The sequence below is a fragment of the Zosterops lateralis genome (assembly GCF_965231275.1).
Source record: "Zosterops lateralis genome assembly, chromosome: 20".
Classification (NCBI taxonomy): Eukaryota; Metazoa; Chordata; class Aves; order Passeriformes; family Zosteropidae; genus Zosterops; species Zosterops lateralis.
In genome coordinates, this window is record NC_139780.1 from 4,779,599 (window position 1) to 4,801,723 (window position 22,125).

The following is a 22,125-nucleotide window of genomic DNA, read 5'->3' on the forward strand; positions in this document are numbered from 1 at the left end:
GGTGGGATGGGATTTCACGTCCTTTCCAACCCTGCAGCCCCCATGTGCTGAGCAGGGAACAACCCCAGCTCCAGGGCTGGGTGGAAGTTCCTCAGAGCACAGACTCAGAGTTCTGTGGCAGCCCATTACAAAAGGGACCAACATAACCCCAATCCTGTATTAGGATCTCCCACCCCCAATGTTTGGATGCCAAGGACAAATTTCCTTATACAATGGGGATGTCATCAGCTTAAGGGGGAAAAAAATATCGTGTTTTGTGTGAAATCAGTTCAATAAAGTCATGCTTGCACCACAAACTCTGCTTTTGGAACCAAAAATCACTTCAATTTATGGTCTTGTTAATGTTAAACTGAACTATTTTCCCAGTTCACTTTGTGTCACTTGGGAAATAAATGATCTGATGTGGCTGCTTAGGTCAGTAATGCCCGAAGTCTGAGGTTTTAAACAAAATAACACGAACACATTTGTGATGATTTTTCATTTTAATCGTCTGATTCTAAGTAACATTTTCAGACACAGCATCAATCTAAGTACCTAACACGAAGCCCAGCATCAGGCAGTTTCCAGAAGAACCTTCTAGAGATGGTTAAAATGCTTTAAAATATTAAACATTTTTCACATTGCTACAAAACAATGACAACTGGCAGAATTATTTTTTTTAACCTACATTCTTTTAGCAGGAGAGAAACAGTGGAAGGTGGATCACATTCTTGGTTCTTTCAGGACCTGTTTGACTACAACAACAAATAGTTTTATAACATGAAAAGTACAAATATAAAATCTCAAATGTGCCAACTTTAAAAAAATCTGGATTTTTCCTTATTACCTGCAGTACCTTGCTTCTGTAATAAATATTTAAAACCATCTTTACATTACAGAAAATGTTAAATAAGTTATTTACCAAAAGGTGTCTTCTTTTTTTGTCCTTTTTTTTTTTTTTTGGTCAAAGGCTGATTCCATTAAAAGAGCTGAACAAACATTTTTTACATCAATAAATATTAAGGCAGCACAAAGCAAACAACACTCACAAAACCAGTCTCTGTTAGCAGAACTTTCTCCTTCAGAGAATCCTTTTTTTGCTGGTGTAAGAAGGTGATTTTTGATTCTCAGCTGGTGGAACCTGGTTAGAAAAGCAATAATAATTATCATTATTATTGTACTGTACTTCAATGCCCTCAATTTGCCCCTACCCCATCCTGCTGCAGAAGGATGTGCACAGAGGAGCTCCTGTGCTCATCAGATCTTCAAATTAAAGTGATAAGACTTCTGTAAGCAGAAAGATTGTTTTATGTCATCACTTTCTAGCCCAGGCAGGGCTGAGAACAGCACAGCAGCTGCAGAGGGAAATGTTGATGCTGATGGGGGTGAAGGAGAAGGGATGCATGGAAAAGTTTAGAGGAAATTTGAAATTGTACAGTTATTCAGAGTGGAGGGGTTGAGGAGAAGGAGGGGATTTCACAGTCAAGGGATGTATTTAATCCTTCTGGGAGTAAAGTCTGAACCTTGTGGGGGAAGTCAAATTTGAGCAGTGATTCCTGAAACACTCCCAGTGACTGAACACCCTGCACCAGCAGAGAGCTGCTTCCAAAACCTTCCCCTGGTGGGTCTGTGGGTAAAAAATAAAAGCACCACCAGTGACTGACACAGACTCCAGCTTTTAACAAGGGTGTCTGTGTGAGCTCGTGCAGGTTATCAGGCTGTGATCTCCTGGAAATGAACTGCTGGAAGATGATGACAGACATGAATATTAATCTAGGGAAAGCATCAGGAAGGAGAGGGTTTAGGTGTTTATGTGGTCAGTCATAAAACTCCTAATTCAGCCATCAAACACAGCAGGCTATTTATCACACTAAACTGCTGTCACCCAGGCTTGATTAGGGAGCAAACCTAAAGCAAATCAGACTAACTCTGCAGAATACTCCTGACATTGCACTGTGTATTTCTGACAAGTAGAAACCAAGGAACTGAATACAAGCAAAAAATTTCACTTACTTCCAAGTTTCCTCTGGCCTTCTTCAAGACATCATGTGTTAAAACCACTGGAAAGAAAGAGGAGATTAAAAAGAATACTGCAAGTCTTTCTAAGTGACCAAATATGAAATAATGTCTGAGCAGGAGGATTCCCTCAGGACTGCAGGTCCAGGGCAGTGCCACCCCTGGAATGTCACTGCCTGCTGCTGCTCCCCTGTGTTCCACAATCTTATTTTCAAACCTAAACATCCTGGAAGTGTTTCTGAAGTTTTTCTGCCACGTGAAACAGGCAAAGTTCAGCACTGCATGTGCCCCCCCAGACCTGCACAGCCCCTGCCATGCTCACCCTCCATCCAAGCCATACAGGAAGATTTTCTGCTCATTTTAAGGGGAGATGGTGCATGGTCTAACTCCAGTTTGATCCTGCCTGGGGTGGGGAGGGCAGTTAGGAGGGGGAGAAGAGGACAGATGGCAAAAAGAGTTGGTTCAAGGACAAAGCAACCTCTCTGTGCCATGGGGAAATCAAAAAACAGTGGCCTGCTCTGAAGGGTTCCAGGTTTTCTCCGTTCATCCAGCCCAGTCTGTCTGTGTGGGGCCAGCAGGAGACCTGTGAATGGAGGAGGGGATGTTTCCAAACAGAAGTGGTATTTAGAAATGTCAGGTTAAATATGTGAGTCTCTAATCTGTGTCAGTTCTGTAACTGCTGAAATGCACCACTCACAAGCACCAATTTGATATTCTGGTCTCAAAAATAAACAGTTTAGCCATAATAAAGATTTTTCATTACAACAATAAGAAGCCAACAACTCCAAGGGTAGAGCTGTCACGAGATAATTACACCCCTGGCAGATTACTGCAATTTGGCACTGCATTGTTCCATGCTCAGAGGTTCAGATGAGGTTTATAAGCAATGAGCTCTCTCACCAGAGAGAGAACACAGAAGACTCTGAGCCACAAGAATGTTCCAGTCTCTGCCTCTAAATATATTTAGGAATGTTCAGCTACATAACAGAGGGAACCTGAATATCCTCACTGGAGCAGGCAGGTAACAGGATGTGTGCAGAATGAAGGCAGGCAAGGTCACCTACTGCAGTGCTTTTCCTTTCCTGCTTGCAAAAGGAGAAGGGAAGAAACCTCAAAACCAGAGAAAATCCAGCAGCTTCAGGTGGTCCCCCAGTTTTGCTGTGGGCTTGGCCAGGGATTTGTGTATAGATGCAAATTAGAAACAATTTTGAAATTGCTCTTTTAAGACAAAGGCAACTCGACATCCATAATTCCCATAATCAATGAAACTTGGGAAAAAATCACATCCAGGTCTTTTTTGTGAGGCAGAGTGCTCACTGCTCACAAGAGCTCTGCTGGTAAACTCGTTCCACCTGGCAAACTGGATTTTTCTAAATCAAAACTATTAAATTCAGCTGCTGATGAGAATTTGGAAGCTGTGGCACTGCTGGCACAGCTGCTCCTCTCCCAGCAGAGATTTGCATTACAGAGATTTGAGAAAATGCAGGTTTCAGTTTCTCAGCATCTCACTCAGAGGAGGTTAAATGCCATGAAAATAAAGTGAGCCAATTCAGGGCAACAGGCACAGTTTGCTTTAGGGCAGTGTGGGTGGGGTGGCTCAGGGACAACATTTTGGCTACAAAGGTAAAATCAATGTTGATTTATAGCCAGCCTAGCTCTGAAATGACCCAGAGTGCCTGAGATGACACTGCAACTGGACAAATCAGCCCAGTCAATCTACCCCAGGGATATTATTTGGAAAGACAGAAAACTTTTGATTTCTACATGACAACCCCAAATTGAGCTGTTTGGCTCTACAACCTGAACAAAACATAATTTATGATTTAATTCAAGTAATTTGTACACATATAATACAGCAATTTTGAAAGAAGTGACCAAACAGAAGCCCATAAGTGCTTGAAACAACAAAAATCTGCAGGCAGAAGATATATGGGCCTTAGATACAAAAATTACAGGCTATGAAGCAAAATAACATTTATCACTCTACATTGCATTTAACTGACTTGAGTAACATATAATATTATGGATATTTTTATAACTTTGTATGGTGTGGAAAATGTTCCAGTCTAGATTAATTACTGATAACACAAGAGCCACTCCAGCCAGGACTAATGAGCCATTCAGTCCCACCACTTCAGAGGGAGAAGAATAGATTTTTTGAATTTTTATTTTTTTTACAGAAGAAAATGAACTCTTCTTCCCACAACACACATATTTCTGTAGCATGAAGGTAGAGGAGAGTTCCATTCAGATCTCTTCTGGTGAGTGATTAAAGTCTAAAGCAGCAGAGATGGAGCCTTTCAAACAGACACCTGGCTTAACACAGCTACAATACTCCCTTGTGTCCCACTTGTTTTTATATTTCCAGATAATTTTCTAGACATGGGCCACTAAGGGTAAAATATAATTCCACAGAATGCCCTAATTTTTCTTTTAAAAATTCCTCATAGCAAGCTTTTGTTTCTGTTATTCTGAACTTGTTCTCCTGCACTTTTTAGTGAGGTGCAGAGCACTGACAGAGCTCCTTACAGGGCAGTACCTCAGAAAATGTAAAAGCCTAATTCCACATTTATTAAGACTGGGGCAAAAATTACTATTTTAACAATGTCAAAAACTTTGGCTGAAAACATTTACAGCAAACAGCAACTTTGCCTCTGTCCAGAACTGCTGTAAAACAGAAACAGGAGTATCCACAGTGGAATAACCCAGGTAGGAATTATGGCAGCTGCATGGATTGATACATTATCAGTGCTTTGTGCAAAACCATGGGCAGCTTCCCATGATATCCTCTAGAATATCTTCTGTTTGGGGCAACTTCTACCCACTGGAATGAGGTTCCATCAGCTCAGCACAGCCTGAGCCTGTTTGTCACAGCTGCAGCACACCAGGGAACACCAATTTTAAAGGTAGCCACAGACTAGAGAAATAAAATCAGAAACATTATTAAAGCCCACACTCACACTGGTCAATGATGACTTTCTCCATGTTTTCCTTCAGCTGGTTTGTGGAGTGCAGGCGTTTCACTGTGCTGTGCAACTTCTTCTCTTGCTCAGACAGTTTTTTACGTAACCTAAAGATTTCTGCTTTCATTCCTTCATCCTGAATTGAGAGAAGAAAGTGAGATATTAAACTACTGGCTAAAAGTACTTTCTACATTGGGAATTGCTCAATACTTTTGTACAAATACCCTCAAGCTTCCTTGGAGTACCAACAACTCAAAGGAGTGAAGTCCTGTCACAACCCCCATGACATGAGTTTCTGTGATACAACTACAATTCTCAGCTGGAATTTAGTGCAAGTAGTTTTTCTATTAGACTGAGGAATGTCTCTTTTTGTTCAAACTAGAACAGGTATAAGGAAGGCCAGTGCCAAGGGACCAGTGCCCTGCCAGGTTCAGAATTCCAGCTTCCTCCTTGTGTTCTGTTAGTGGCTCATCTGCCTCTATCGCAGGGCTAAAAGGCACTGGGACAGTTAAATTGCAAAATTATTTGACAGTATCATTGTTAAGGTTAAGTTTTCACCAGCAATTCAAACAAGTCCTGGTAAGTGACTTGTAAAACAGGACTATGAGAAGCCCTGGCACATCTGGCAGTGTCACTGATTTGGGTCCTTGTGCAGATTTAAGCTTGGACCTTTTCTCTTTGTTGTGCCACTTGAAAAAGTGTTAAGTAATAAAACTTGTGGAATTTGTCCCCACTCTTTATCTCTGCAGAAGAACTGATTACTCACAACTCCTGTGGGGCTGCAGAGAAGGCACTGAACACTCAGAGCACTTTAGAATCCAAACTTCAAAAGAGAGACAGAGATTCTTTCATATTCTCCATTTAAGGCATCAGGAGTAACCTAACATCCTTAAGATCAGGGGGTGTTGGATAAGAAACTCCAGAAAAGATTCTATTAGGCTCTAATTAGGAGCATCCTGGGAATTCAGAGCCCCACACAGGCATTAAGATCAGCCTTGCAGAAGGTTCAGATCAGTGAGAGGGAAGCAGGAGATGCATCCCCCAGCTCCTGGAAGCCCTGTGGGGGTGAGAGACGTTCAGTCCCTGCAATCCAGGCCAGCATGGAGCCGTCTGCATGGATTACACACAGGAGATAAAAATGGAAGGACACACTCTTGCCAAGGCATCCCAAATCTGGAGCTGAAACATCAGTGAAAGTATCAGACAGCAAACTTCACTCCCACTGCTTTTGTGATTTTTTTTTTTAATATTTAAGGGTGCTAAAAAAATAACACCAGAATTTATGAAATTTATAATTTCATGTTGTGAAATTATATAGAAAATGTTTGTATTCCCCAAGTTTGAGGTTTGGGGGTTTTTTTCAGAAATATCCTGCTTCCCTTAATAAACACATACAAAAATCTCTGTGAAATCACTTCAGATTTATTTTAAAGCCAGGGTTTGAAGCAGTTTCAATGCTGAGTGGTGGTATTCTGACAGCAGAGATATTTCATTCCTCATTTAGTTTACTTTTATTCATTTGCATAGTGCAATCCTCTTTAGTTAAAGTGTCATAAAACTTGTCTTGGGGTTTTGTCACACTTTTACAAAAGCTTCTCCTTTTACAGCTTTGGCATGAAGAATGTAAAAGAAAATGTAGCTGAGTTTACATCAAAGTTGCTGATTTTTCTCTTCTTACCAATACACACAATAATCAAATTGAATTTGGTTCAAATAACAAGGAGCCCAAACCTTTTGTTGAGGTGGAGCATTTGCCACTCCCTGGATTTCCTGAATCTCATGTAACAGGATTAAATATTTCATCTTTATTACAAACTATGTTGTAAATGACCACATGGCCATACAACATGCTCAGGACACTCTCAGCCTTACACTAAATCCATGTGTTCAGAGACTGGGGTCATGATTTTCCAAAGATTTTCCCAAATGACCCATCTGTAACTGCTGCATCTTCCTGAGATATTCCCAAAGTCCAAAAAACCATCCCAAACCCCCAGTCAAGCCCAGATGAAGCCCAGCAGTACCTGAATGCCCTGAGCAGTACCATGAGCAGCTTTCAGGGGAAGAGAAACTCTCCAGAGAAGCTTCAGGGAACGTGCAGCCTCCTCTAAAATCTGCTGTACTGTGTGAGTGTTGGTGGAAAAGCCATGCAGGGATGCCTGTTCTGGTACCTGCATCACAGGATTAGAGACATTTTGTATTTTATACTTGAACCATTATGAAAATGTAATCTTAATTAATGGGTTTAATCCAGCTGGTGTGATTTTATATTTCAGATAATGTACACAGCCATTGTGTGCCATAAAAACTAATTTGTTAGTTAACAAAGGCTGCTGAATTATGTATTATCTGAGAATTTCAGAGAGGGAGGGGATTTATCCTAATCAATAACCATGATTAACAATAGATTATATTTACTAGATTTGCTATGCCACATGCTAACAGTTGGCAACTCTCTTCTTTCTTCATTTGCATTTTGTGTCATGTTATTTGAAAGTCAATGATTACAGACATCAATTTAAGCACTATAGATGTTTCTTCCTTAGCAGACCCTTTAAACTGTTCCATTTAATGCTAAAATAACTATCAGGGTACACATAAAATGTTTTCCTCTGCTGACAGATGAGAAAACCAAATGGAAGAAATTGCATAAATGTGAAATAGGGGAGGGAAAGAATGTGAGGGGAGCAAATGAATTACCAAAGCAATGGTGCTACAGAAGGGGGAAGGGTAATGAAAGAAAAGCATTTGCAGTTCCTGCCCCATGCAAGATACAAACTGAATATTTATTTAGCATTGTTATCAAACCAGAATCCTCCTGTCACATAAAATACCCCATTTGCTAAGTAGTCTGAAACTTCAGTGATGTAAAGCTCAATAGGAAACTGCAAATTGTGAAACTTACTGCTTTTATCTTTACACCAACAAAACAAGTTAAAAACTTAGAGAGATTACTTTTTCAGTCATTATCAGTATGTTAACTAGGTCATTGGGAAATATATGATACTTCAGAGAGTCTTAAGTGTCATTCAGGCATCATTTGACTGTGTGAGCACACATGTGATAGCACAAAAAGAATTTCAGAATTGTTGCAGACTGCACCTTCAACAGCTTCACTAATTATAACTGCAAAAATAAGTAGCACAAATTTATCCCTGCAGTTAAGACCTTCTGTTTCCTGAAGAGCAGCAAGCAAGGTTTTTACAGCATTTATATTATCATAAAATCAGAGGGGTGAAAAGGACTTTCATTAGACACTTAGATTCCTTTCCCTCTCCAAGGCAGGAAAGAACTACGTGGGATTTTTTAAACATTGGCATAATCTATCCTCAAAATTGCCTCCAGTGAGTGTCTCTGAGCACCCTCCATGCCAGTGGTTCATTATTTTTACCACTGGCTGCTGTTTTCCCTGCCTGATCCAGGCCCTTCCTGCTGGGGTTTAAGTTCCTTCGTTCCTTATTAGATGCCACAGACGTGCACAGATTGTTCCTTCCCTTTAATTGAAGCTTGTAGGCAAATTTGTCTTTTCAAACCACCCCAAATACGCCATCATTAACTGTGGCCAACGATTAATATTACGTAAGAGGAAATCAGCAGAAGTAAACACTACCTAGTTCTCCTATCCTAGACAAAAAGGACTGAGATTATTCCAGACAAAATAAACATTTTATTGGGTAAACATCCTTAAGGCTGCAGCAAGAGCACCATGAATGGCTAACACAGTCAGAGAATGAAGGAAGGATGATACACTGAGTCCTAGAAGACAGTATTTGATTATTAATGAAATATTCAAATTTCTGGACTAGCCTATGATATTGTTAAATGTTCAACTGATAACCAGGAAGTGGAAGAATATAAAAAAAATCTTCCCTGAAATATGAATGTAATATGAAACAAGCCTCATCAGCATACATCAATCTTTAATGTACAGTTATAACCTGGTGTTACTAAAAGGCTGAATTCAACTAAGGGAAGAACTTCATCAGCTCTGTATCACATCTCTTTTAATTGTCTCGTATTTCCTGGGTTTATTTCAACCCTTCATTATATGAAAATTTTAATTATTTTTATTCTTAGTTTACTTTTACACACTCCTAGTTTAAACCTTCTCTACAGCATTTTAGATTTTTACCTGGGGTTTTCTGCTGCTGCTTTTGTTTGGCTTTTTTATCATTTCCAGTGAACAAACATCAATTTCCATAGCAAAACCAAGCAGTTTTACTTCACTTAAAGTCAAAACTGAAAGTGACATTGCTTAAAGGCCTATAATTAACTAACTCAGAATCACACTGAGTCCATCTAGATGATGACTGTGCCAGGCTTGAGGCGCCCTGAGTTTCTGGACTAGTTTATGGTATTCTTAAATATTCAACTGATAACCAGGAAGTGGAAAAACACAAAAAAATCTTCCCTGAAATATGAATGTAATATGAAACAAGCGTCATCAGCATATCAGTCAATCTCTAATGCACAGTTATAATCTGATGTTACGAAAAGGCTGAATTCAACTAAGGGGAAAATTTTATTCAATCAACTCTTCCCTTCGCACCATTTTGCGCCTGAGGTTAAAATCCCCCCTCCTTCAGAGGATTTCAGTGCTCACCTTCACCCCAGGCTCCTGCAGTTTGATGAGCTCCCTGAGAGAAGCCTCCATGTCTGCCAGCACCTGCTGCCCCTCCGAGATGTGTTTCCTCAGGGCCTCGTAGTCCTCGATGAGCCCCAGGACGTGGCGGCCGTTCCTGTCGGCCCACATGCGATGCCCAGGCACCAGGCGTGGGGTGCACGTCCTGCTGGAGCCCCAGCTGCTGCTGCTGCTGCTGCTGCACAGGGAGGCGTTGTCCACACCATCCTTAGGGGCTGCATCAGGACCTGGGGCAGAAAAACTGGTCAGTTTTTGTTGGAGTCCAGGAGCACAAGGAAAACCCCTCAAATTGCCCTGCAGGGTCCAAGACCCTGGCTGGGACCCCAGGAAAGCATTGCCATTGACCTTAGTCCATGGGAAAAGCTTCCAGTGCTTATAGGTGAATTGAAAACAACAAAGATTTAAAATAGATAGTAGTTTAGTTTGAAAATTTGTAGGTTTGGGTTTTTAGAATGGAACTAGATGAGAGCAAGATGGAGAGTTTTGGGCGGCGCCTTAAATTCTTCTCCTTCAACTCTATCTTCTGCTGCAACGGTGGCACAGAGACATTGGTGGAATGTAGGTGATGTAGAAATTGATTACTGGCCCAAAACTGTAAACACAGTACATTTTAAGAGTTAACTGGAAATTAAGAGTTAATTAGAAACTTTTAAAAGACCTTGAGCACTAAGCCTGGGGAATTTTTTTGGCAGAGGTGTCTTCCACCATGTTAAGCTGGGTGTTAGGCAGTGCGCAGACCTTGACATAAGGAATTGAATAAACATCTTTAAAGATTGAAGCTGCAAGTTCCATTCATCTTTTAAACCCTGGTACAGGACTTTGTAAGGAAAAGACTCCTAATTAGAGGGTTCCTGGAAACCGAATCCAAGATGTTTTTCAGCCTCACACAAAAAAAAAAAATAATTTGCACTTGAGTTCTCTAAAAACTTCTCTTAAAACTCTCTCCGGGCGTACCTGGTTTCTCAAGTGAAATGCACAGTCCCTTCTGCTGTTTCTGCAGCTCACAAATGTTCCTCCTGGCAGCAGGGCAGTTGCAGAGATTTTCTACATATAAAAAGGGAGAAGGAAAGCTGTATTATTAGATGTTTATGTGCATTTAAAAGAAAACCCCTTACAGCTCTTCAGTTCCTTTTACTGCTGATGCTACACTTGCACTCTGGAAGCAGGGAAAACCAGATAATTTTTCTAGTATCATGCCATGGATCTTCTACCTTGATACCTGAGCATCTATCCAAATTCTAGGTATCTCCCAAAATCAAACCATAGTTAAAAAAATCTAAAATACGTCCTGATGAACATATTTGACTAACAAATGTAAGATTCCCATTAACTCCACAAGAAGTAGGACACTTTCCACAGCTGTACCAGACTAAAGATTCTCTCTATACTCCTCCTTCAGAACGTCCACATTCCCTGATCACCTATGAGAAAAGCACATCTAAAAAACTCAGCTGCTGACATTCCAAGGAATCTTTCTGCTCCATGTGGCTTTACCTGAACGCAAGGAAAGCTGTTACTGTGCAGAGCACTTTAAGAAGGAAGATTCCTGTGCCCTCTGTATCCCATGCACATTAATACTGGAACAATAACCTAACCCTGGGTGTAAACATTACCCTTTCCTGCATTTGCTAAAACAGCATCACTTAACAGTGATTGAAATAAAGGTAAAATATCCCTCAAGGGCAAAGAGAGGACAACTGATTTATCCAGAGCCCATTTAGTGCACTTATTGATCATTCTTGAGTAATACACATTCACCCTTTAGCAAACACTCTAGAGCTCAGCAGTGAACAAAGAACCCCCCAGGTAAGCAAAATTTATGGCAATTTATTGCAGGCACCCCCCCATCCCAGACACTCTGCAAATGCCTTGCTTGGATGCAAAGGAAGCACCACCTGGAGGCTCTAGGACAGTGCAGTGTGCACTTCACAGCCCAGCTCTAACAGCAGAGGGATTTGAGGAGAGCTGATGTTGGTTAAGGCTGTCAGAGCATCTTTAAAGGACAAGGCCCAGGTTCTGCAGCACCCCAAAAGCACCCAGAGCCCAGCACCATCCAGTATCCCAAAGGCACACAGAGCACAGTACCATCCAGTGCCCCAAAATTATCTAGAGCACAGCACCATCCAGTACGCCAAAAGCACACAGAGCACAGCACCATCCAGCACCCCAAACCAGAGCACAGCACCATCCAATACCCCAAAAGCACACAGAGCACAGCACCATCCAGCACCCTAAAGGCACCCAGAGCACAGCACCATCCAGTACCCCAAAGGCACCCAGAGCACAGTACCATGCAGTCCTGCACGGGGCTGAGAGCCTGTCTCCAACAGGCAGTTGATATTAACAGCTGACACAGGCCCCACTGCCTCTCTCTTCCCTTTGGAAAGCTGCTCTTCTAATTTTTCATGCAGAGACTTGTTGGTGTCTATGCTCCTCTCCAGCTGCACTCTCAGGCTCTGGATTTCAGTCAGCAGTTCATGTAAATCCAGTGGATTGTTCTGATCTTTCCGAAATTCTTCTGAAGCATCACATCTGGGATCTGAGACAGTTTCAAAAGAAACACTCAAAACTATCTCTAACAATTAAAATAATATTACCCACTAGAACACTCAGCAAGTAAGTTATAGCCAGTGTTATGCTCAATATTAAGAATTAACTACAAACAGCATTAAGATAATGGTTTGACAAAAAAAGCATGCCTTAATTGCTTCTACCCTTGAAAGATTTAAAGAGCTGAAAAGTGTTTTTTACTTTGTCCATAAAAGCTACTATGTCTCATGCCAAAAGCTAAAAAATTAGATAAAAGGAGAATGAAGAGGATTTACAAAATGTGAAGTGCATTAATGCATAGTCTGGGGAAAGGAAAAGGAATGGGGAACATCAGAGTGTGGAGGAGGGATGGAGTAGAACTGGGAGTTTAATTTTATACTCCAAAGGAAAAAGAAAACAGTGATCACCTGGCAACCAGAGGAACAAATCTGAACCTGAGAAAAGCAAGGGCTGTGTTTGCCTTCTCACAGAAGATCAGTACACAAACAACTCCATGCATCCTCTCCTGCTGAAATCCAACTGCTCAGGGTGTTCTCCAGACAGTGGGAAGGGGCTCAGCTGCATTAAGAGGGTTCTGCCACTCTCTGAGGAGAATCCCTTCCACCCCTGAGCCAACTCTGCCTTAAAGCCTTGTGCCAACAGGGCTCTTCTGCTGCAGCCAGGCAGGAAAACCAGTGGCAGCAGGGCACAACTTGGAGCAGGAGGGAGGAAAAAAAATCAACTTTCTAAGAACCTCCAGTGGGAAATCTGCTGGATGTGGTAAAGGTTTTTCAGCAATGCATCCCACTCTTTACCTCAGCACACCAACAGCTACGTGGTGGAGGAAGAACAAAGGTGAGCTCCAGTCCTCCCCTCACCTTTACTGACAGCAAAGTGGACACGAAATTATTAAACATTTAATTCAGAAAGCAGTGCCAGCCCTACTGCCAGCCCCAGGGAGAAGCCTCTCCCTCCACCTTCAGCCAAGAGAAAGCACAAGCTCCCTGGGCAAGTAGGACCTGCAGGGATGCAGCAGCAGGTTCTTAGATGACAAGTAAATACCTAAGATCTCTAGGAAACTCATCCTGAGCCACTAAGTCTTCAATTCTGGTTTTTAGCTTAGCTAGAAAGATAAAGGAAACTTGGGGGTGTCTAGGCAACATCTGACACATCTCAGTCTTGCAGTCACCCCAAGGAGAAAGCATTTGAGAAGCAGGGTGTCAGCTCTCTTTGCAGAGCAGACACAAGCAGAAGCAAAGGAACAGTGACCCAGCCCTCCTGGCCTTTGACAAGAGCATGTTCAGAGGGAAGAGCTGCAAGGGCAAAGGGTACAGAGACAAGTGTGCATTTCTACCTGTCCCCTTCCTTCTTGCTTCTTCCAGCTTCTCATAAACCTTGATCTCAGTCCGCAGCGACTGCAGCAACTTCTCATTCTCAGAGAGCTGATGCTGCTTCACATTAATTTCTGTTTGCAACCTGTTAAGTCCCAATAAACAGTCAAGTTAAATTCGGATTTTTTTTTTTTTTCAAAATCTAAAATCCATTCCTCTTTCCCTCCATAATTCTTCCCTTGCCTTTTGAATATATCCATGCCCCTCATTAATGCTAATGGCTATGGCTAAACATGTGCCTGTCACACTGACAGCTTTTCTCTAAATGACTCTTTAAATGGGGACAGAATCAATACCTGTTCAGCTCATTGCGACTGCTGTAAATCTGACACGTCAGGTATCTGATCTCATCTTCCTTTTGGCAAATTTGCTTTTGCAACTTTTCGTTTTCTTTCTTGATGCATTCATGGTCCTCCTGAAGATGCTCAAGGATTGCATTCTTCTTAGAAAGAGATTCTCTTAACTTTTCATTTTCCTTCTGTTTATCTGAAACAAGAACCACAAGGTATCTGCAATGCCCAGAATGCACTAAAGGCTCTGATTTTTAACTAAATCAGCTTTTTCGGAGAATATCTGAAAAAAACAGCTGGTGCTCCATTATTGCTAATCCCAGCTTGAATGCTTATGGTTGAGCATGGAATTTCAGGGGTGCAAAGAATGGTTAAGTCAATTTAATGAGTGGACTGTGAATATTTTATTGTTTTCTGATCTGGGATGAGTTGCAGGCTACTCCTGTAAAGAACAGTTTACATTTTTACCTCTAGATCCTTTTGCTAGCATTGCATTCAGAACTTGATTTTGCTTCCTCAGGAAATGTATTTCAGAAGTCAGGGAATTATGCTGCTCTGAGCCATGGATAAAAATGTTTGCAGAACCTATAAATATATACATAAAAGATGATTTATGAGTCATCTCTAGGTCATTAAAGATTAAACTTTCCAGACAAGAACAATTTTTAAAATTGCAGAAAAACATGCTATAAAAGCTATTTCTCCCCTATATATTTTGAAGGTTATCACTACAGGCTAAAAGGCAGCTCAGGTTAATGCCAAGTAATCCAAAGCCCTGTGCAGCACAAGTGCCTCTCATTGCTGGGCAACTATTACTAAAATTGCAGAATTATCCCTGGCAGTCTTTACCTATCAGCTAAAATCCCAACAGGACAAAATGCAAGAGTATTTTGTGACATTGCTATGATTTGAAAAGAAAATTGTAGGAGGGTTTACCACGTATTTTAGTCTTGCTCTGCTCATAGTCCATTGTATTTAGTGAGAGAACAATGAGCTTCTACCAGCTAATCCCCAGGGGTTAATGCAGAGAGGCTTGGGAACAGTCTGGTGATAGATCTGTTACCACACAGGCAAGAGCACAAGGCTGGAGTCACTGTCTTGGCCTCGGATTACAAACTCAGAGCCCATCTGTGATCACTGGGATGAAGATTATCCCTCTTAAACCTGTGTTTCTAAATTTTAGATAATTGAGCCAGTCCTGATCAGCCATCAGCAGCCATGGGGAGGAACAGGCCCCTCCAGAGCTCAACTCGCCCTGTGTCTCCTCTCCTCACAGCTCTGAGGATGAGATCCCCTGTCCTCCATGAGCTGGGTTTCCCTCCACTGCCTCCACAAGAAGCTCTGGATAAGTGGCAGCAATTAAATGTCTGACTTTGACAACCATAAGGGTGATGAATCCTGCTCTGAGCATCTTACTGCACCAGCCAAGTGAATCTAAGTGTTAAATCCTGTATCCAGCCAGTTAAATCCCAGCCCAGGCAATCCTCAATGCACTGCAGTGGTGCCAGTCACCCCCCAGTGATGTGCACTGGTGCAGCACAGCCTGCAAAGTGCCACATCCCACTCTCAAGGTGCTGCCTCTGAAATGCAAGTCAAGTCATTGTTATTGCCCTTTGTAACCTCCTCATAGTGAGTAAAACACTTCAGGACCCACTGGAATTAAAAGCATTTTTCAGCTGATTGGTTATCCCAGTATCTCCCACACTTTAAAGCCTGAGATAAGTACATGAATGTCAACTATTTGGTTAATAGAGAAATAACCAGCTGGCAAAAAAAATTAGCTGAATGTATGAGGAGGATGCCTTTCAGCTCTGGCAGTTCAATTCAATTTGATGTGCTGCACTTCCTCTGAGTAATCTCATTTTATTGTAATCCCAATTGAAGCTTTTACCCACTACCTAACTGGGATGTAGTGTGCCATGATATGAACCTCTTGTCACTGCTGAAAGACTCAAAGGCTCTGGAAGCCTGGCACTAATGGCATTTTACTATCTATATGTTAAAGAGTTGAGGCAGCTATGTGAACTCAAAAGGCTTTCTCCTTTCAGACTGTAACAAAGCAATCCAAGTTGAAGTGGCAACTGCTTGATGGTCTCATCTTGATTCTAATTTAATTTATTGCCCATCACCCAGCTTTATCCTCTTTGAAAAGTTATGCTATCACAGTTCTACTGAAAGGCTTTAGAATATAACTATTGGTTATCTTACATAATAAGGGATAATGCAGAGCCAGTGGTAATAGGGCCACAATCCCACAATTTGACCCACTATTGAGACTGCTACTTCTGTGCAGAGTCCTGCTGACATCAATTACTCTCTCCACAGAGGCAAAGGTCCATCTAACCAGAGGAAAGTGGAGCATCAGGGCCTACAATTGCAATACACTTGAGTTTTCATTCAGTTTTGTGCTGAAAAAGTGAGTGCTAAGGAAGCATACCTTGAAGGTTTCAAAGGAAACACCGACTGAAAGAAAGGCACTATTGAAAATCACAGCAATGGAGAAGGAAATATTCACTCCCAGGGAAAGCAAAATAAAGCCATTCAAAAGCTGAAGAGAACTCTGAGTAGAAACATCAGCTACTTGTGGGTTAAAAAAAGCAAACAAACCCCCTTTTAATGTTAACTGCTGTTAAGAACATTTGAAACCCAGGACACTCAAAATTAAACCTTTGATTTTATTTTGGAGCCTAACACTTGAAATGATTGAAGCAATTATTTTAGTTCCACTTGCACTGCAAGCCTCAGCTCAACAGGAATGATGTAGTCATTACCAGCATTTGAGTCATTTATAGGATACTGGAAGCCCAGAGGCATTTAAATACTTAAAGAATCTAAATATTAAAAATAACATGGCAAGAACAGTGGGCAGATGTGTGTATATACATCCATACAATATTTATCAGACAAGAATAAATCTATGCAATAACTTTTGTTGAACAAACAATCCAATACCATGAATTTAGCAGATTGCCATAAACAATTAAGTATGTTACAACTCGGCCTTGTGTTTTAAAACAAAACAAACCAAGGAAATTCAGTTAAAAGCAAAAACGTTGAATGCAAGCCATAGAATGGTTTGGGTTGGAAGGCACTTTAAAGTTTAACTAGTTCCAATCCCCTGCCACGGGCAGGGACACCTTCCACTGTCCCAGGCTGCTCCAAGCCCCAATGTCCAGCCTGGCCTGGGACACTTCAGGGGTCCAGGGGCAGCCACAGCTTCTCTGGGCACCCTGTGCCAGGGCCTGCCCACCCTCACAGGGAACAATTCCTTCCTGATATCCAATCTTAACCTGCCGTCCTTCAGCTTAAGGCCATCCCCACAAGCCCTTGGGAATCCTTTCAGGTTCACTTAAAAATTTCTTTTTATGCTGAAAGTCAGAGAAAGTTCATCTATCAGGAAAAAAGAACACCACCAGCAAGAGAGCATGTGCATATCTGATAGCATGAAAGAGATCTTTGATACAGAGAGAAAACAAGAACTGAAAGAACACAGTGACAAAAAGGAGCTGTTCTAACAGGTAGTTGCTTTTTTCCTTTAGTTTCCCAAATTTCTCCTGCACGCAGTGGTAGATGTGCTAAGGCAACAAGAAGACAGATGGAAGGCATAAGACAGTTTATAAAGAAAATATACTTTCACTGCATTAATGGATGCCCTTGCCAGAATCTTTATGAAGCTGTAAAAGAGTTGGAAGTGTTTCAGTGTGGTTATTTCATGAGCACAGAATGCCTTTCCAGCAGTGTAAATACTTCACGAATGAAATGGATGCTTTTTATCCACCTTTCCATCACTGTAAATTATCCCTGAAAGCAAACTGCCATGTGCAGGTTGCCTCCATTTAAACAACAACAGAAATGGATCATGGGGATGATGTAAAACATAATGAATCTAATGTCAATACCAGTGGAACTGAGGAAAAGGAAAGTATGTCTGTATTTATTACCTGCTTCCAGTCTGAGTAATATTGCATATTAATCAATTTTCCTATGGGGGAAAAGGTGGGAAGGAGACTGAAGCAAAGTGTAGAAAAATACAGGGATGGGGTGCTTCAAATGGTGCTCCAAAAGCATCTTTAGTGAGAGCTGGCTACTCGTGAAAGGTTTTAAATCCACCTCAGAGCCTGGCTTTCAGAGATGCTGAACACCAGCAACAGAGAACAGCAGTGCCAAACCTTTCCAGTGGCATTTGATCCCTCAGGCTCTCAGCAGGAAAGATGGATTCAGTTTCTCACCAAATGAATTCTTACCTTGATCTAGTTCCTTGTCTGTTACTTGTCTCTCAAGCTGCTTCCTCAGCCTCTCATTAGTTTTTATGGAGTATTCTAAACGCTGTCTCAGGATTCTAATTTCTTGCAGATGCTCCATTAATAACTCTAAATAAAGCAAGAGACCACTTCTTATTTAGAGCAGATGACTGTATTCTTTTACACTATGTGCTCTTGTCAAATCTAATGGGTGCTAATCCTAAAAGATGACACAGAGCTGTTAAAAATGGCAGATATTGAATATCTGACTCCACAACACTCTTTTCCTATACAGTGTTCCAACCATGCATTCAGTGAGAACTCCTACTCTACATTCTAACTTAAACAATGGCCCAGAGTTTTAAGGCTCTTCAGATTTCTTCTTCCTACAAAAGTTGGAACAGATAACAATTTTATCTACATAAACATTCTCTGTACTGAGGAAGGAATCCAAAGGTCTGCAATGCAGCTCCACATTCCGGCTCGACACGCCGCCAGCACACATTTTTCCTCACAACAATAGGAAGCTCCCAGAGTAGCTCAGAGAGAAATTTGACTTTGACTTACACAATGCACTCCACAATAAAGAAATCTGTTGCATCAAGTTTCATTACTGTACCTTTTCCTTCTTGCTTTGCCATTCTACAATTTTTCTTCCCTTGGCTGCAAGTTTCATCCTGACTCAGGAGCCGATCTGTTGTACCTGTCACTGTGTGATGTGTCAGTTTATCCATGTCACACACTCCTGGTTTACTCTGCAATATTTCTCCCTGAACAGGATGTGCCAGCTCAGCTATTAAATTTTCATTGCTGCCGATAAAGTACTGCAAGCATCACTTGTGTTTAGTGGAACTATCCAGGTCAAACATGACACCACTTATTAATTATGCAGCACTTAACAATTCTCAAGGAAACACAACACTGGCTTCTATAAAATTGGAAAATCTTTCCTTTTCCACATAATAATCCCTCGACAATTGTCTATTTTCACCTTATAACTTGTCTATTTAAAGAGTGTCTGGAGCAATGTAAAAACTGGGAGCCTAAAACAACAAGGACACAAACTAACACACTTTATAGTGCCTCAAACAGGGTAGTTCAGCTGGTTGCCATCTCTGTGTGCCTTATCACTGAAATTGCAATGATTATGTGAGGAATGGGAAAGCTGAGGCAGACAAACATTCTTCATTATTTCTTAATTAGTTCCCTTGTGTGTTATTTATCAGCTTTTCCCAATATCCAGCAAATCTTCTGTGGGGAAAAAACATTACCTGGAGGAAACTTGCTTGGCAGAAGTGGCAGCATGCTGTGCTGGCCTTCCAGGTCATGCCTGTGCTCAGGTGAGCCAAGAGGAGACTTCTCTGACAAGTCAAAGTCAGACGAGCTGTGAAGAGCAGATGGCACAGGAGACTCACCCTGCAGACTCTGGTACATGGTGGCATTCTTCTCATTATTCCTTTGGAGCCAAACAAAACAGTTTAAAATATAAAAGTTATTCTGTGACTCTGGAAAGCACGAACAGAGGGTGCCAAATTTACACAGATTTACAGGTGAATTGATGTGGCAGGGGGATGAATAATCACTGCACATCAGAGGTTGTATCAAGAGTGAAATTCAGAGCTCACTGTAGTCAGCAGGAATAATCACTGGCCCTCCAGCCTATTTTGTATTTTCCAGCACCAGGCAGTCACCTTTGTGTTCAGGGGACCTCGAGCTGCCTTGAACAGGCAGCTAAGGATTTCTGTAGCACAGAAGAACCCCAAGCTGGCAGAAAACCAACAAACACAGCACAATAACACCTGCTCTCTTCACCTTCAGCATCGAGGTGCTCTGACAATGAACTGCAGCAGTGCTGCACTTGAGTGACCCCCAGCCAGCCCCAAGGGCGTGGGGACACACAGGGAGGGACTGTCCCCCCTGGCGCCTGCACCAGGATCATGGCTCAGCATGACATTATCCACATATATCCACATATATCCACACTGGATTATGGACATGGTTACTTTTGTTCATAAAAAGAATGATCCTGGTGGCACAATGTTTCTCTTTCAGTATCTCACCTGCTTGGTGAGAAGTGAGGAAAAAATGTCTTAGCCTGTTTTCAATGGGTGTTTTAGTAACAAAATAGATATTAATAAGCAAAGCCCTGCCAAACAGCTAAACATGCTACAAAACATGGAGTATCCTTATCAATTTATGAAACAGCCATACTACTGCTAAACATTCAGTTGCACTCTTACCTTTGAGCTAATTCATAAAGTATAGTGACTTCTGTACCAATTGACTCTCCTGCAAAGCAGAAACAGCTGATTAGAAACACATACTGAGAATTACAATTTTTCCCCCTCCATGTTACTCTATTTAAATACAGAGTGGTAAATTAATGAGAAAATTAGAGGAGTCAACAGATACTAACACACTTTGTATTAGTGTCAAATGGTGTACATGAGCAAAACTATTTATAGCCCAGCAACAAAGCAATAGCTTCCTCTGGAACTCACAAAAAAAAATTATCAGGGACCACAGGTGCCAGATTTTACAGCCTTGGTGTTTTAATTAGCACACCAATTTGAAATAATTGTGTTATATGGCAAAAGGATTATGGACACATGTTGTTACTTCTTTAGTAACATTTATACATAAAAAATTCCATTGCACCTGGATTTTTTGTGCTTGTTTTGGAGTCAGGCTAACCAGTCATCCTTAATGAAGGAGCACACACAGGATTTTGCCTGCAACATTCTCTGTGGAATTGTGTGTGAGCACAGGCACAATTCAGTGCAAGAGGTCTGGACTCAGACACTAATTCGAATAAAGAAATAAGAGCCTGGTGGTGTCACCTTGGCTCCCCATATTTTAAATTTTTTGTGCAATTAAGCAAAAGTGGCAGGGAAGAGTTGCACAGTTGAAATTTCAGGAGAATGAACTGAAGGTCAGGATGGAAATGCAGAGACAGACAGCTGTTCATGCCTCTTCTTTACAGTCAATTCTTAGCACACTGGATGTTCTTTACAACCCTACAAACATCATTTTACTTTAATGTGTGATTCAAGGCAGCACCATTGTGTTAGATATATTGAATTGTCTCGGCTGTCAGTGACTTTTTGTAGTATATAGGATACCATCTGTTGGTTTAAAGGCATTTAATGTTTATTCACTACAGTCTTCTCATTTGCAATGCAAGGAATCTCTGTAGCCACCGAAATCGTTGAATACACTCAATCTTTTATTACCCTGCTATGACACAAGGCTGTAATACCTTTTCCTCATACACAGCTGCTTTATATGAGCAATCAAAACTGCAACATCCTGCCACGGTCTGTAATGAAAGGCAGAACACAGATCATGCCATGGCTGGGCCTCAAAGGAGGCTGAACAAAGGCAGCTCCCAGAGCCAATTCCAGGAGGATGTGAGGGTCAGGTCCCTGTCTCAGGCACCTCAAGTGTTTTTGGAGATGGCTCTCCTGCAGCTGACACCTGTGAAGGATTGCTGGTTTTTTGGGTCAGCAAGAGCAGCACTTGTGACACCAGGAAAAGGTCTTGCTTGCAGCTCCTCACAACAGCATCCCTTTCTCATCCCTTTCCTGCTAACTTTCTTCAAACTGCAGACTGAAGGCAACATGCAGGTTATATTCTGTTGCCCTGATTTATAGCCTTCTGATGATCTTGTTTACATACCTTCTAGTGGAGTCTCTCATGCATATACCATAAACAAAGTAGATTGTTTTCATTCCTCTCTGTGATGGACTTCTGAATTGACCACTGGGGTCAGAGAGGTGTTCCTCCTGTCCTCCAATCCTTGATCAAATTCCAAATCCTATTTAAACCCCAAATCATAATAAACTTTCCTTCTTTTCCTCACTTCAACCTGACAGGTGAGTGTGGTTCTTTCATGTCGTAAATAACGACAATACTCTTCCTTCAAGTGCCAAATGTCAGTTGTGATGCTCATTTTCCAAAACATGGTTGTATTTTAGCTCTCTTATGAAAGGCAGTGTACATTTCTCCACCAGCCAGACTAGCAGGCAGCAAGATGCAGGTCCCTTAGGAAAATATCATGGAATAATTTAGGTT

The 22,125-nt window shown here is 41.5% G+C and overlaps 1 protein-coding gene across 7 annotated transcripts in view; it reads right to left on the reverse strand.

Moving 5' to 3' along the window:
* Window positions 1–912: 912 nt before the first annotated feature.
* CDK5RAP2 (CDK5 regulatory subunit associated protein 2) overlaps window positions 913–22,125 on the reverse strand; it is a 70,072-nt gene continuing 48,859 nt past the window's right edge. For all 7 annotated transcript variants that reach the window (XM_083875598.1, XM_083875597.1, XM_083875596.1 and 4 more), the window contains 13 exons: window positions 20,292–20,340; window positions 19,323–19,507; window positions 18,055–18,180; window positions 14,279–14,395; window positions 13,817–14,006; window positions 13,484–13,605; window positions 11,891–12,139; window positions 10,555–10,644; window positions 9,562–9,827; window positions 6,983–7,129; window positions 4,956–5,094; window positions 1,993–2,039; window positions 913–1,120 (listed from right to left, as the gene is read on the reverse strand). In XM_083875598.1, the coding sequence (XP_083731724.1) occupies window positions 1,061–1,120; window positions 1,993–2,039; window positions 4,956–5,094; window positions 6,983–7,129; window positions 9,562–9,827; window positions 10,555–10,644; window positions 11,891–12,139; window positions 13,484–13,605; window positions 13,817–14,006; window positions 14,279–14,395; window positions 18,055–18,180; window positions 19,323–19,507; window positions 20,292–20,340 (1,787 nt within the window). In that variant the 3' untranslated portion in view covers window positions 913–1,060. The remainder of the gene's footprint in view (window positions 1,121–1,992; window positions 2,040–4,955; window positions 5,095–6,982; window positions 7,130–9,561; window positions 9,828–10,554; window positions 10,645–11,890; window positions 12,140–13,483; window positions 13,606–13,816; window positions 14,007–14,278; window positions 14,396–18,054; window positions 18,181–19,322; window positions 19,508–20,291; window positions 20,341–22,125) is intronic.